Raw genomic sequence first — 15,229 nt, 5'->3', positions numbered from 1 at the left:
GTGCTCGCCTGACTTTGAAGCTCCGAATACACATTATCACCGGGTGAGACAAGTGAAAAAGACCTCGTGTTTCCTCTGCCTTCCCAGGGATGATAGCAGGCAAGGGAGAGGGTACAGGGAGGGGAACGGCTAGTTTTTCCTCTGAGAAGGCTCGCCAGGGAGGGGAGCGGCTGAAGCTACACATTTCCTCTGAGAGGGTACAGGGAGGAACGGCTAGGCTACACGTTTCCTCTGAGGGATGATAGGGTACGGGGGGTAGGGGAACGGCTAGGCAACACGTTTCCTCTGAGAGGGTTCACACCCTCTGAGAGGGTACGGGGAGGGGAACGGCTAACACCATAACAAACCGGCTCGCTGTGAGACTTACAGAGCACTGGCTCGAGGTTATGTGAGACACAGCGTTTTCTTCTCTGTTTTTTTTGTACCTATGATTAAATTACGTCTCAGATCTCATCTGTTGTGTCGCAGTTCTATGGACTATTTGGAATGTCAGTCTGCACCGTCTTCCCTTCCCTCTCAGTCAGCGCCACAAGTTCACCATAGTTAAACAATACTAATAAAATACTAATAAAATACTAATAAAATACTAATAATATACTAATACAATACTAATAAAATACTAATACAATACTAATAAAATACTAATAAAATACTAATAATATACTAATACAATACTAATCAAATACTAATACAATACTAATAAAATACTAATAAAATACTAATAAAATAATAATATACTAATACAATACTAATAAAATAATCATAAAATATTAATAAAATAATAATAATATACTAATAAAATATTAATAAAATAATAATAATATACTAATAAAAGACTAATACAATACTAATAAAATAATAATATACTAATAAAATAATAATACAATACTAATAAAATACTAATACAATAATAGTATAAAATACTAATAAAATAATCAACAACATTGCAGAGTAATAAAATGCTAATAATAACTAATATTAAATCTACCTTGATAAAAGGTTAATACGAATACTGGACAGATGACATAATATACACACACAACACACACACACAATACTAATAAACACACACACACACACACACACAAAATACTAACAAAATGAAGCAACAACATTGGAGACACACACACACACAACAATCAAATCTACCTTGATAACACACACACACACACACACACTGGACAGATGACATTACACACACACACACACACACACACACACACACACACACACACACACACACACACACACACACACACACACACACACACACACACACACACACACACACACACACACACACACACACACACACACACACACACACACACACACACACACTCTCTCATGGACATATCACATCACACACGCTGTCATTCTACTGTCAAATAATGAAGTCCATTTCTCAACCAATAGGAGGTGATATAGAAACACGTGGAGACACGCGTATAGATGTGTACAACTGAAGTAGGTCTGAAAAGCATCATTTCACCTCTACCTATTACCACAAAACAACATTCCGTTAATAAAAATGTTTTACGTTTCTAAAGTAACAACAAAATAACCTAAATACAATATAGAGTCATAATACACAGGTTCATAAATACATATACAGTCATAATACAATAGTGTGTAATGGCGGTAAATAAATACCCAGAATGCAATCACACACGTGATAGTGAATACATGTAAACACGCATACATTCTGCCAGAGCTGCTCCAGTCCAGAACGCGAGTCGTCTGTGAGCTCTGTGGTCCACTGGTTGACACAGACTCTGTTGCTGACTGACTGAGTGAAAGGCAGCAACTGGCCGTCCATATTTGATTACTAATAAAGAGAGATGTTCCCCGTGTCAGATACCAAATACTCTCCGCTAAGCAAACAGCTATTCTAACAACTCAAACATTGGCATTGCTATCCACTGGTGGCCCATACTTCACCCTGGTTTTAACTCGTCGTCTTTCCCTCTCCTGGTTTCTCCATATTTCACCCGGGGTTTTAACTCGTCGTCTTTCCCTCTCCTGGTTTCTCCATACTTCACCCTGGTTTTAACTCGTCGTCTTTCCCTCTCCTGGTTTCTCCATATTTCACCCTGGTTTTAACTTTTAACTGTCTTTCCCTCTCCTGGTTTCTCCATACTTCACCCTGGTTTTAACTCGTCGTCTTTCCCTCTCCTGGTTTCTCCATACTTCACCCTGGTTTTAACTCACCGTCTTTCCCTCTCCTGGTTTCTCCATATTTCACCCTGGTTTTAACTCGTCGTCTTTCCCTCTCCTGGTTTCTCCATACTTCACCCTGGTTTTAACTCGTCGTCTTTCCCTCTCCTGGTTTCTCCATACTTCACCCTGGTTTTAACTCGTCGTCTTTCCCTCTCCTGGTTTCTCCATACTTCACCCTGGTTTTAACTCGTCGTCTTTCCCTCTCCTGGTTTCTCCATATTTCACCCGGGGTTTTAACTCGTCGTCTTTCCCTCTCCTGGTTTCTCCAACTTCACCCTTTTTAACGTCTTTCCCTCTCCTGGTTTCTCCATATTTCACCCGGGGTTTTAACTCGTCGTCTTTCCCTCTCCTGGTTTCTCCATATTTCACCCGGGGTTTTAACTCGTCGTCTTTCCCTCTCCTGGTTTCTCCATATTTCACCCTGGTTTTAACTCGTCGTCTTTCCCTCTCCTGGTTTCTCCATATTTCACCCTGGTTTTAACTCGTCGTCTTTCCCTCTCCTGGTTTCTCCATATTTCACCCTGGTTTTAACTCGTCTTTCCCTGGTTTCTCCATATTTCACCCTGGTTTTAACTCGTCGTCTTTCCCTCTCCTGGTTTCTCCATATTTCACCCTGGTTTTAACTCGTCGTCTTTCCCTCTCCTGGTTTCTCCATACTTCCATTTTATTTCACCCTGGTTTTTCACCCTGGTTTTAACTCGTCGTCTTTCCCTCTCCTGGTTTCTCCATATTTCACCCTGGTTTTAACTCGTCGTCTTTCCCTCTCCTGGTTTCTCCATATTTCACCCTGGTTTTAACTCGTCGTCTTTCCCTCTCCTGGTTTCTCCATACTTCACCCTGGTTTTAACTCGTCGTCTTTCCCTCTCCCAAAATACTTGTTCACATCCAATGAACTACGACTGAGAAAACTGTGCTCAGCCAGTAGCAGTAACAACACATCTAACGTCATATCAAGCTCTCCTGGACAGTGGGCCGCATTTAGGAAGGCAGCCAAGCACTCAGATTCACATAGAAATACAGTATAGTGAAATAAATGACAGAGTACTGAATAAAAAACACTTGTTGGTAAATTAGGAGGCGGCCACTCAATGATACAAGTCTGAATGTAAAGCCAAGCGCACTCCAAGCGTTTTAACAACGGACTCCCTCACATCTGGGTAGAGCACAGAGAGAGGAAAGGGCCGAGGAAACTGTTTCCCCTGACAACTCGCTAGCAATTACCCAATCCCCCACAGAGACCTCCGGGTTTCCAAGTCAACCCACCTGTGCAACAACGCAGGGAACAACAAACACAGAGACAGTACAATGCTGCGAGACAGAGAGACAGACGTTGGGCACCACAGAATCCCCCAGAATGACTACAACAACAGTCCCAGAATGACTACAACAACCATGACCATCGCACTCCGCACATACACACAGCACATACACACAGCCCATACACACAGCACATACACACAGCACATACACACAGCACATACACACAGCCCATAGACACAGCACATACACACAGCACATACACACAGCACATACACACAGCCATACACACAGCACATACACACAGCACATACACACAGCCTATACACACAGCACATACACACAGCACATACACTCCGCACGTACACACAGCACATACACACAGCACATACACACAGCCCATACACTCCGCACATACACACAGCACATACACACAGCCCATACACACAGCACATACACACAGCACATACACACAGCACACGCCACCACGACTAAACCAGAATCGAGAAAAGATCTGTAACCGAACATCGGTCTGTTTCTTACCTGTCGATGATAACGGGATCTGAAGGAGTCTCGTTCCTGTTGCCACAACTCTTCTTATCACAACACCGACTAGAGAGGAGGCAATGATGATGTGATCAAAGGCAGGTTCACACAGGCAGACCAATTCTAATCTTTTGACCCTTTATTATAGGCAAAAGATCCAGATTGGTTAAAAAAATATATATATATCAGATTTGGGCTGCGTGTGTAAACTGCAGCTCAAAGAGATTCACACAAGTGTGGTTCTTCGCATGTTTACTTGTTACTTTGTAACATTTTCTTTGAATTATTTTAATTGTATATTTATCTAAGCGTGACAGTGTTTAGATAATGATTGTTGCTGAGCTGTGCCTGTATTCCTGGCGCTAGCTGTCTGTCTGTCTGTTGATCGGTATGGAACCTAGTCAGTCTCGCCACGCCGGCCAAACGGGTAAACATCTCCTCCAACTGTGTTCCAAATGGAGCCCTATTCCCATAGACCTCTGGTCAAATGTAGTGCACTAACGTAGGGAATAGGGTGCGATTTGGGACGTAGCCACTTAGCATTGCCGCTGTTTCCCAAATGGAGCCCTATTCCCATAGACCTCTGGTCAAATGTAGTGTACTAACGTAGGGAATAGGGTGCGATTTGCATGAGCATTGCCGAGCACTGCTGTTGCACGTTTGCTAGTCTCAGGGAGACAAGATGTTTGTGGTGTTGTGTCTCTAGCACTGAACTGAGAACAGAAGACGCCAGGAGGCTGGGGAATCGTCTTTCCACAGCTTCAGATTTTTTTTTGTTTCCCTCTAATTGTCAAGCTGTTAATGCTGGAGAGGATGCAGACGGCCATCTTCAAAACCAGCCTTTCTGTGATAGGCCAGAGATTCATTAGAACGCTCAGAAGCCATGCAGCCCCTGCATCAATCTTTCACTGAAGTAGCATTGTCTCGGTTTAGCCGTTGGTGCTGGTTATGGTGCTGGGGTCTAGCCATAGCTACCGATGGGGATAGGACCGGATCCAACACTGTGTGGTACAGTTTTATTCATGTTGAAATTATACCAAAAATGTTATGCTTCATTCTCACTTTATTTGTTATTTTTTAAAGCCTAGTTGTATGATGGTTACATGTCCAGACGAGCTCAGTGAACAACCATATGGTGTGAGGAGAGTGTGAAGCTCTTTAAAGCTGCTACTGAAAGTTAAAGTGAATAAACAACGTCTAACAGTCCTCCACTTCTAGAGTTCCAAACCACATCTGTGTTTTCAACAGAAACGGCCTTTAAATACAAGCCGTGTGTGTGTGTACACACACACACACACACACACACACACACACACACTCTGATACATTCATTGATATGCAAACCGTCATCTAAAGGGAAAACATAGCTCCTTTTTTTTGTACATTACGGCGTGGTGATGAGGTGTAGTTGGAGCAGGATGACGCCTGCTGTGTGGGATACTGTATGGGTCAGCTCGTGACAAACAGGGATTCAACCCAACTTCATAAGAGCAGTGACTTTATCTAATGCAGGGGGGGGCAAGATTATCAAAGCTCCATTTCTGGGTTTTTTATTCCGCGAGCCAAAAGGAACGCCCGTTGACAGAACACAGGAATGTGCCGTCATCTGTTCTCTGTGTTGTGTCTGTTGTCAGTTGACCAATCAAACCCAACTATAGAAGGCTAAATCGATACAGGGATGCTGGCCTGTAATTCCTAACGGTCATTGAATGCAACCTCCCTAGTTATAATATTCTATTTCGCATGATATTATGTCTGAGAATAGGCAGCCTATGTAAAATTGGCTATGATTCTGCCGATATGGACCGACGCGTTTTCATTGCAACAAGAGATTGAGGTTGATGCGTTAATACATCTACTAAGGAGTATCCTCAACAACAACAAAAAAACTCAGCATTTTAATAACATAACAAAGAAATATATAAAAATGTATATATTTTTTTTAAACAAGCATATATTCATTAAAAGGACGTTGAAATGTAGCTAATCACCGTGACAAGCTCTTACCTGCACATGATTTCGTGTGTGAGAAGCACTCGGCACATCTCTGGGTTTTTGTCTTGACCTTCATAGATAATAGCCTTGGAATCAAAGCGAGAAATACATCAGAAGCAGACGTTTCAAATATCGAACTGGATATAACGCGTTGCACATTTTGCCGATCTCTGTGGCCTATATAGGATATAAACCTTAACCTAAACCACAATAACATTCAATTCATAAATGGATCAATTCATTACATAATTGATTATTAATTCCTAAAGTATATAGGCCTACTAATATTGACATATAGGTCTACATACAGCAATTGTATAGTTTATGTTTTATAGGTTATATTGTAAATTGAAAATATAAATTAATTTCTCGTAGATAATTTCCAAACAATTTATTTATTTTACAAAATATATATTTCTATATATTGTAATGTAAATAAATAGCCTAAATGATTTGCTAGACCACAACACAAAAAAATGTCAAATAGGTTAATATGTGTATATGTTATTTATATATTTTTATTCATTTATCCCAGGATAATACCAACACCACGTTGGTTCTGCTGCAGATGGGCGATGTAAATAATACCCATTTCCGTATACATCAGCGCCATTCTAATCTACAGATATGTCGAGGGGGGAAGAGCTAATGGACAATCTGTTGTTTATTTTCAGCCGCTAACAATGATTTTTCTCGGATACAAAATAAAAGCGGTGTCGGAGGGGTTTCGGTTGAGTAATTTTTGAGCATTGGCTTTAACAGATGGCGTGGAGCTGTAGGTGCGCTCGGCCTCAGTTCTTTTTGCTCTCTGTCTGTCTCTCTCCCTCCCCTCGTTCTGCCCCGGGTCTGTGATGCACGGCTACAGCCCGACAAACAGCAGCCGGTCTATCCCGCGCGCACCGCCGTTACATCTCGGATGAATGTTAAAACCAAAGAAGCGGGGCTTTTAATCAAAGATAAACTCTTTATAATTAGCAATTAAGTAAAACGCGTGACACACTATAGGGCCTTATCACAATTGATTTAACAATGAACAACAACGCTGCTATAGCAAGAGGGGACATAAAGCGGCTGAATAAAAAACACATCACTACACATACAATATTTCACAGCAAAATGAGATAAGGGATTTTAATATTGTTTTTGGTGCTTCTGGTAGTAGTTGAAAACACACCGAAACAGCTCTGTTCCATTGGAGGTGAGAGGGGTACCACATAGTCGAGCCACAACATCTATATACGAGGGATTTGGGGAGTATTGCAGTTATCATCATGTGATTTATTTCCCGTGTCTCGGCTGAAGAAACAGAAATCTATAAACTGACGGTTCAGCGTCATTGACTCTTTGATCATAGACAGACCTATAGGCTACAGTCAACGAGGAGTGGGGCGAATCTAACGTGTAGCCTATATTTCCTATATAATAATAAGAGGTGACAAAATATTAATAAAATAACTGGTCATAATAATGCTGTTTAACCCTAGACACTGAAGCTATAGGCTATTCAGTGAACTTGGCGGAGTGCACTTAACAATAAGCCCATACTAGCCGAGAGTGATTTCCGAAAACATTCAGGGTGAGGAAACGCGCCACATTGTCCACTCAAGTGGCCTCTCGTACTAAAAAGGGGCTCTTGTTATTGAACCGAGACCTTCTTTTTTAGCAATAATAGTCTCGTCTGTTTGTCACAATAAATAATTATTTGAACATTTCTGAACTGATGGACTGTCAACGCACAATTATACTACATAGCAGATAAGACCTATGTTTGTTGATGGCTACGACATCCCATCTATTAGCACATAAGACAAATTAGTGGTTAATTGACTAAAAATGCGCTCACGAGCCAATACACAAAGCACGGTAGTAAGACCTACAAAACCAATTCATTTCAGGAACCGTAATATCAGCTAAATATTTTATAGCATTCTCTCCGCCAAAAAATATATATAATATCTCATGTCAATGTATAATCACGATTTTAAAAAGGAAAATTAAATAGACCCCATTAAACAGTTTTGCTGCGAATTAAATCAACATTAAGGGGAATCGTGCACGGGTATACGGGAGACCCCTGGAGCTTACAACCCGAATTAAAGAGAGGCCACTAAAGGTTATTATTGTAATGAACTATATATCGGATATCTACAACTGTCCATCTCTATAGCCGAGTCACAAAAGTTGTATAAAATAAAAAATAATAACAACAATTACAATCGCTCCAACCCGAGAGCGAGCTGATTTATAGTGAAATATAAACGATTAAAAAAAACACAACCACACATGGCCTAATAACTTACAGGCTCATAATTGAAGCATACATCTTCTGTAATAGGGTCCATTTGAAAACCACGCACGTTTCCACAACACGTTATATTTCAAGCACCATACGCATACAATTTGGCATTGCAGATAATTATATATATATAAAACAAATCTTACCTGTTTTGTCATGGAATCGATTAATCGTACGAAAAGATCCTGTTCTGTTCTGACACCTGTGAATAAAGTATATATATTTTATATCTTGTCATTTACACTGACAAGTATCTTGTCATTTACACGGTGATTTTTGCTTACACATATTAAATTTGAGAAAATATATGTCTTACAATTTTTACTGACATAAAATAAATATCATTAAAAACACGGTTTGTTTGTTTTTAATAAACACGTGTCATCTCAATACATGTTGATGATCATCATCTGGTTCGCGTCAGGTTAAAACGTGGATTCATATCTGATTCACCACGCATCGCTAACTGAGCGTGGATTAACCACAGACGATGCTAGCTGACACCGACCGACACTGTAGGCAATTTACCACTTTAAAAATGTAACCCAATATCGGACTAACAACCACCATACAACGTTTATCTGACGGAATCAATGTCCCAGCACGCATCCCTGATTTGTACTGATTCACTCCATAATAATAATCAGACCTAGTTTATTTTCTTATCAGTAGCCACACCACTTACCGTTGCTGTACAGTAACTGTAGTTTGTAGTGTATCCCATTGTTAGTTTTTTCACTGTTTGGTTCCTGAAAATAACGAGCATTGAATCAGTGTTCACATACATTTACTGTGTTTTGTTGATATTTGTCTTGATGTGGTAATTATGAGCTCACAAAATAGGCTATTGTGAAGTGGTCAAGTGTGTGTGTGGAGGGGGGGGGGGGTGTATCTATCTATGTAGAGTAAAACATATTAAAACTAAATGTATAAAATCATTTTGCGACATTCGAAGTCATTTATAAAATCCACATAACTGCACGTGTCTCCTCCACCGCCTATGACGTGTTCCTGCCTTTACCACCAAATGATGAACTGTGTAGGTGAAAATAAAAAATAAAATATAAAAATGAATAAAATGTGACGATATTCCAAAGAAATGGCGCTTACTTTGTCCTTCTCCACAAAGTCCACATAAGCTGTCCGTTCGATCTCCACCGGCTGTCCTTGTCTGTCATACAGCGCAAGAACGAAGTGGAAAAAGTTGGATTTTCTGAGGTTGGACGGTGGTTGCTTCTCGTAGTGTGCCCGAGCCAAACCCACACCGCTGCGGAGAGAAGAGAGAGCAGCACCTCGGTTAGATGGGAGAGAGAGATACACTGCAGATGGAGCTAGCATCAGATGAAAACATTGGGAGATGGTGTGAAAGGCACGTTTTTAGAGACAAGAGATTTCTTGATTTGTCACTTTTTGATGTAATGAGCGTTGGAGAACGCGCTGAAGAGAAGAGTCGCATAGGGAGATTGTAATTGATACATGGCAATGTGGGGATTTAGGGGCAATCTGAGAAATGCATTAAAAATTGGGTGTTTGGCAAACGTACCTTTGGGCGGCTGTGTTCGCATCCACTACCCCGGATGTGTGCATCCACGAGCGGACCGAGTTCATCCCGCTGCCCAGCGGTTCCTCTTTCATTGTCGTCCCTCCTCTAGGTAAGCCTATATTTTCCTGAATTCCAAACATTAAAACAGTTTCGTACAAACCCGCTCCAGCCAAATGAGAATAATAGGAAGGTAGTTGTTGAAGAGCAATCTTTCCTTCTTGGTGGTTGACAAATAACAGTAAAATAAGTTTGTTGTAGTTAAAACGTGTAGAACGAAATAAAAGTCCCAGTTGAGTTCACAAGTCCTGTCTCCTTGAGCCCGTCCTGTGTTGTTGGCACGACATGAACAATTCACAGAGTGGGTTACTGTAGTCTATCTCGGTAGCTGGTTGGAACGTGATCCTAGTCGTTGAAGAAGTCCTTCAAATAGCAGGATATGGTTGTAGTTGCTTCTGTTTTATTCTAGTTTTTATTCGAAATGCGTTTGAAGAAAACTTTTTTGTTTTTGGTGATGGCTCCTCAAGCTGGAGTCATCATACAACAAGCATTTACAACAAAAAAAAAGCTTCAGTTGAATCGACCACTTCTGGCAATGCGCTCCAGCTCCAAAAGACAAAATAAACGAAATGATTACTATGGAGGTGTTCCTGGACACAGGAGAGGTTGATGAGAGGCCTTTAGCGTCTTGCAGAATGGGATGGAAGCATACAAACCTCAACCCTCTATCCCGGAGGAGTGGAACCTTTCCCGGGAGCCAAAACTCTAAACCCACGGGATGCGCGCTGTCAGAATATGACGCGCTGTTGGGCGGAGCTTCGACCATATATGGAACAGTGACACGTCCTGTCCCTGAACGAGCTTCATTCTGGAGAGTCCTACATTTCAATAGCTGCCTGGCTGAAACCCGAGAGCTCCAGCAAGGCAAGCTCCACTTTTTCCTCCATCAAATGTAGAGATTTCCCCCCCTCAAATTCACATCTCGTGACGTTAATATTCACTAAACATGAAATCCTAAAGGACAAGAGTGTAGCCGATACAACATATTATAGGGAAGAGAGCGGTAATTGTGACTAAATACTTTACCCAGGTAGGCTGCTATGTGATGTTCTCAGCGTTGAATGAGGAAATATCGACTAAAAGTCTGAGGGAAAAGCATAACATGTCTAGAGGAGCATAAAGGAAGGGCTTTCCAATCCATTTGGTCAAAACTAGATACAATGTCAATGGGATATTTTTCACCATTACTATTTGTTAAGGCTTTTCCAAATCTAAATTGGCATGTTTTATAGAGGAGGTCGCCAGCGCATATATATAGTCAAAGTTAATCAATGCTATTTTAATACAGTCATGTTTCAAGTGATGGAATATAACGCGAACTAAAGTAACTCTGCTGCAAACAGTAGCCTCGGTATTACTGTCTGTATAAAGGGAAATGCGTCAGATGTCTGTATCCCAGGCTACTACCATTTGCATGGTAAGAACTCGTATCGATTCAATGTGCAATACCTCATGTCTGTCATGAAGTTTATTAAACAGCCGGGCGTCGTTGCAATGTGTTAGTCTAATGCAATGCGCAGGTTGTATGTGTGCTATACATGAATGTTCAATACGATAGTTGATTTAGTTTAATGTGGGTGTACATCATTCTATTCCGTGAACGGACTCGGGGGATGCGCGGTGTCCAACCTCTTCTCTTCTGAAGAACAGACCTGTATTTTATTATAATAAAGAAACACTTTTAAATAGCACAATAATATGACGGGGAGGTATTTCTCCTTCAGGGCAAATGCTTTCTTGTTGCCAATTTGCAGACCTTTTTTTTAAAGCTATATTTTTACATTGTAATTAATCGGCCAAAAAAAAAAGTGAAGTCCGATTTAGGTTATCAGGGGACCCCACAGCCCCGTGCACTAAAGGGGTGGGATGGGTGTACGTGGAAAGGAAGAGAGATGTGTTTTAGACAGCATTTTGCTGGGGTTGGGGGTTAATGACTATTGCCAAAGATAAGTGAATTATCAAAGCGGCTGTTGTTCTTGCGTTGTCTCTAAATCCATTCCTTTCCCGGCCCTGCACGTCCTAATTAAATACGTAAGTATAATAAAACAGCATTTTATTACTATTTTAGGATAATATCGTTAAGCTATTCTATTTCTAGACAATTTACAATTTATTAATTTTTACAATTTATTGTGTCAACCCCGGAAAATATTGTGCTAAAGTGTTCATATGAATGGGTTCATATGCAAATTGCTTATAAATTATTATTTGCTCGATAAATTGATGTGACGTTGAACAATGTTACCAATGCCGTGTTTGCGGCGTTGCAAGTTAAATGTTATAACGTTGAAATAGAGCGCACTTGCCTTTTTTAGTTTTTTTTCCCCTCTAAATATGTTATTTCAATTGGTCATAAATTAAGTTACTTGCCAACATTTTTTATTTTTTATCTCAGTATAATTCCGTCTTGGAAACTGCATATTGCACCAAGTAGCCTAATGATATGTGTAATGCCGATTATACACCAAAGGGCCTGAAATCTGATGACCAAAGTAGGTTTTTAGGCCAGATCCTGTTCAAACTGATACTGTTGACGGGAGAGAAAGAGGTTCTCGGACAGTTCGACAACCCCATCACGTAGGTAACGACCCCGTCATAAAAAAAGGAGTTTTAAACCTTATTTGACAACAAATGCAGCTGCTCCTCTATTTTGGACGATATTAGGCGAAAATGAATGCAAATCTGTGTTGGGAGCCATCTGGACAGGAATAGGGAATCAGCTGCTGCCACAACAGGCGCTGAGCCTGAATCTATTTCAGCTCATTTTCTAGGATCATCTGGTCGCGTGCTAAATGCTCTCTTTCATTTCAACCAAGTTTTAACTTTGCCTTCCTCTCTAACTGCTTCCGTCAGACAGACGGAAATTAATCAAGGTGCTTAGGACGGAAAGAAAAAAACGGGACGTTGATGGACATATAAGTGCATATTTTAATTTATGATCATGTCTCAATTTGACATATGAGTGCTTCTCGCACGTGCTTATTCTGTGGTGGTGTTTAAACATCAGCAACGCACGCAGCGACATCTCAACAAGTCTTGATGTTGATGTACGGATAGATTATTCTTTAGCAATAAAAAGTCATAACAAAGCAATAGCATAATAAGTGAAGATAAATAATAATAATAATAATAATAATGATACTACTAATAATGATGATAATAATAATAACAACAACGATATTAATAATATTAATAACAATACGTCTATTATATTCTAATATCAAGTCACTAAAAAGCTTGTGTATATTTTGCATTCAACATTAACTGTGCGTGTAGCCCATTCTGCTCTAATCATAACGACCATGTGTGCGGATTTAGTTGTAAAAGATCGCTAATGTTATATCTCATTTAGAGAAGTGTGCTAATGGTGAACGCTAGACAACAAAATAAAACCACAATGTTAGTCATGCAGGAGGAGTGTTGGTTTGAATAAGATTTGCTTGGTGTTGCCAAGACCTCCGGAAGAAAACGACCCTCCTCCTTATTGTGTGTGAAGTGTTCCTTTTGTGTGAATTTACGGGGTGAGGCTTCAATGATCCCCCACAAATTTGCATTTAAATAGCGACATCAACCGATTCGCGTGCCACACACCAATGGGTCTCCCAGATGTCAAGGCAAAGTCGGTGAGATGGCCATAGCCCAGCTGTCCTCTCCTCTCCTCCAGTCGCAACATCATACCAAAGCACAGAGAGAGAAAGACTAAATATACCAAGGTTTTCCTGTTTTCATCTCCGTTCGCTAAAGCAGCGTGTCGTGTTACTGACTGTACAAAAACATGAACAAGACTTCGCTGAGTGAAGGAACATAGATTGAAGAAAAAATATCCAACAAGACGCGATTATATTATTGTTTTAAACGGGACATGGTTTCATTACTTTGCTAGATTAGTCCACATATTTCTTAATGCCAGCCTGGGATGCGAAAGCTCACAATAAGTAGCGGACAGAGAGTTTTATTGGCATGACATGGACACGAAATTAAATTGACAATGCAAAAATATTGAACACAGGACTCTCTCAAACTGAGACATTAGTTAGGGTAATCTTTTATCCCATAAATGTCCATTTCTCTGCAGCCTAAATATGCAAGTCAGCTTGTGGTTGACGGCAGGTCGGGCAATACAGGGTCCTGCTTTCACGGTTGGAGCACACATTGAACTTGAACGCTTTGTGTTTTAGGCTTTTAGAAACGAAACTTCTTCTAGATGTTTTAACATAAAGGAAACTTCTTCTAGATGCAGTTGAATCATCCACATATAAAATATTTTCAGATATAGTTGAAAGAGTCCTCTTTCACTTCAGACAAAATATCGACATGCAGCACTTTCCAATATTTCACTTTTACAGCTTCCTCTCTCTCGCGCTCTCTAGTGTGTGTGTGTGTGTGTGTGTGTGTGTTCGTAGTATAAAAGGCCGACTGCACCATCATCAACCAAATGTCAGAGCTGAGTGACTGCGCATCAAAAACACTCAACTACACCTATGACAGTTTTTCACTTGCATAGATTATTATTCCACGCCCCAATCATCACATAATACATTACACAATTAACTGTTAGATAGCACACGAAGTTCAAATATATAGGCGAGTCACTAACAACGTGCATGTCAGATGGAATCTTATTTTAGAACGGCAAAAAAAAAAACATATTTCTTACTCATAAAATGTTCTTTAATATTTATGGCAAAACAGCATGTTTCTAATTTGTTTCAATAACCGTAAATATGCCGCTGATAAGTCAACTCTTAAACAAAGGATCGTCTCTGCTTTATAAGCGCTGCGTCTCGTTCCCGCGCGGCTTGTTTCAAATGCAATGTTGTTAATATATATGCCATTTAGCAGACGCTTTTATCCAAAGCGACTTACAGTCATGTGTGCATACATTCTACGTATGGGTGGTCCCGGGAATCGAACCCACTACCCTGGCGTTACAAGCGCCATGCTCTACCAACTGAGCTACAGAAGGACTGATAACAGGAAATCAAACATGAGTATTGGCAAAATCACGAGCCCTTAATGTGCCCTCTGAGAGTATTCATACCTCTTGACTTATTCAACATTTTGTTGTGTTTACAGCCTGAATTTAAAAAATGGATTAAATATATATATATTTTTCTCACCCAATCGACACACATTAATAATGACAAAGTGAAAAAATTGTTTTTCGAATTTTTTGCAAATTTATTGAAAATGAAATACAGAAATATCACATTTACATACAGTTATGTATTCAACCCCTGAATCAACGCATGTTAGAATCACCATTGGCAGCTATTACAGCTGTGAGTCTTTCTGGGTACGTCTCTCAGAGCTTT

At 40.3% G+C, this 15,229-nt stretch overlaps 1 protein-coding gene across 1 annotated transcript; it reads right to left on the bottom strand.

Annotated features, from left to right (window-relative positions):
• Window positions 1–4,020: 4,020 nt before the first annotated feature.
• LOC124025853 (transcription factor COE3-like) lies at window positions 4,021–10,539 on the bottom strand (the record flags this gene model as incomplete). The annotated part of the gene is made up of 6 exons (XM_046339167.1): window positions 9,858–10,539; window positions 9,425–9,581; window positions 9,000–9,063; window positions 8,461–8,516; window positions 6,031–6,104; window positions 4,021–4,089 (listed from the first exon to the last, which is right to left on the bottom strand). Coding segments are annotated over exons 1-6 (560 nt in total), but the record flags the coding sequence as incomplete, so codon positions are not given.
• Between the last annotated feature and the right edge of the window lie 4,690 nt (window positions 10,540–15,229).

The sequence above is a fragment of the Oncorhynchus gorbuscha genome, unplaced genomic scaffold (genome assembly GCF_021184085.1).
Source record: "Oncorhynchus gorbuscha isolate QuinsamMale2020 ecotype Even-year unplaced genomic scaffold, OgorEven_v1.0 Un_scaffold_2481, whole genome shotgun sequence".
Classification (NCBI taxonomy): domain Eukaryota; kingdom Metazoa; phylum Chordata; class Actinopteri; order Salmoniformes; family Salmonidae; genus Oncorhynchus; species Oncorhynchus gorbuscha.
The sequence above is the reverse complement of the archived record's forward strand: the minus strand, read 5'-3'. Positions and strand labels throughout refer to the sequence as shown.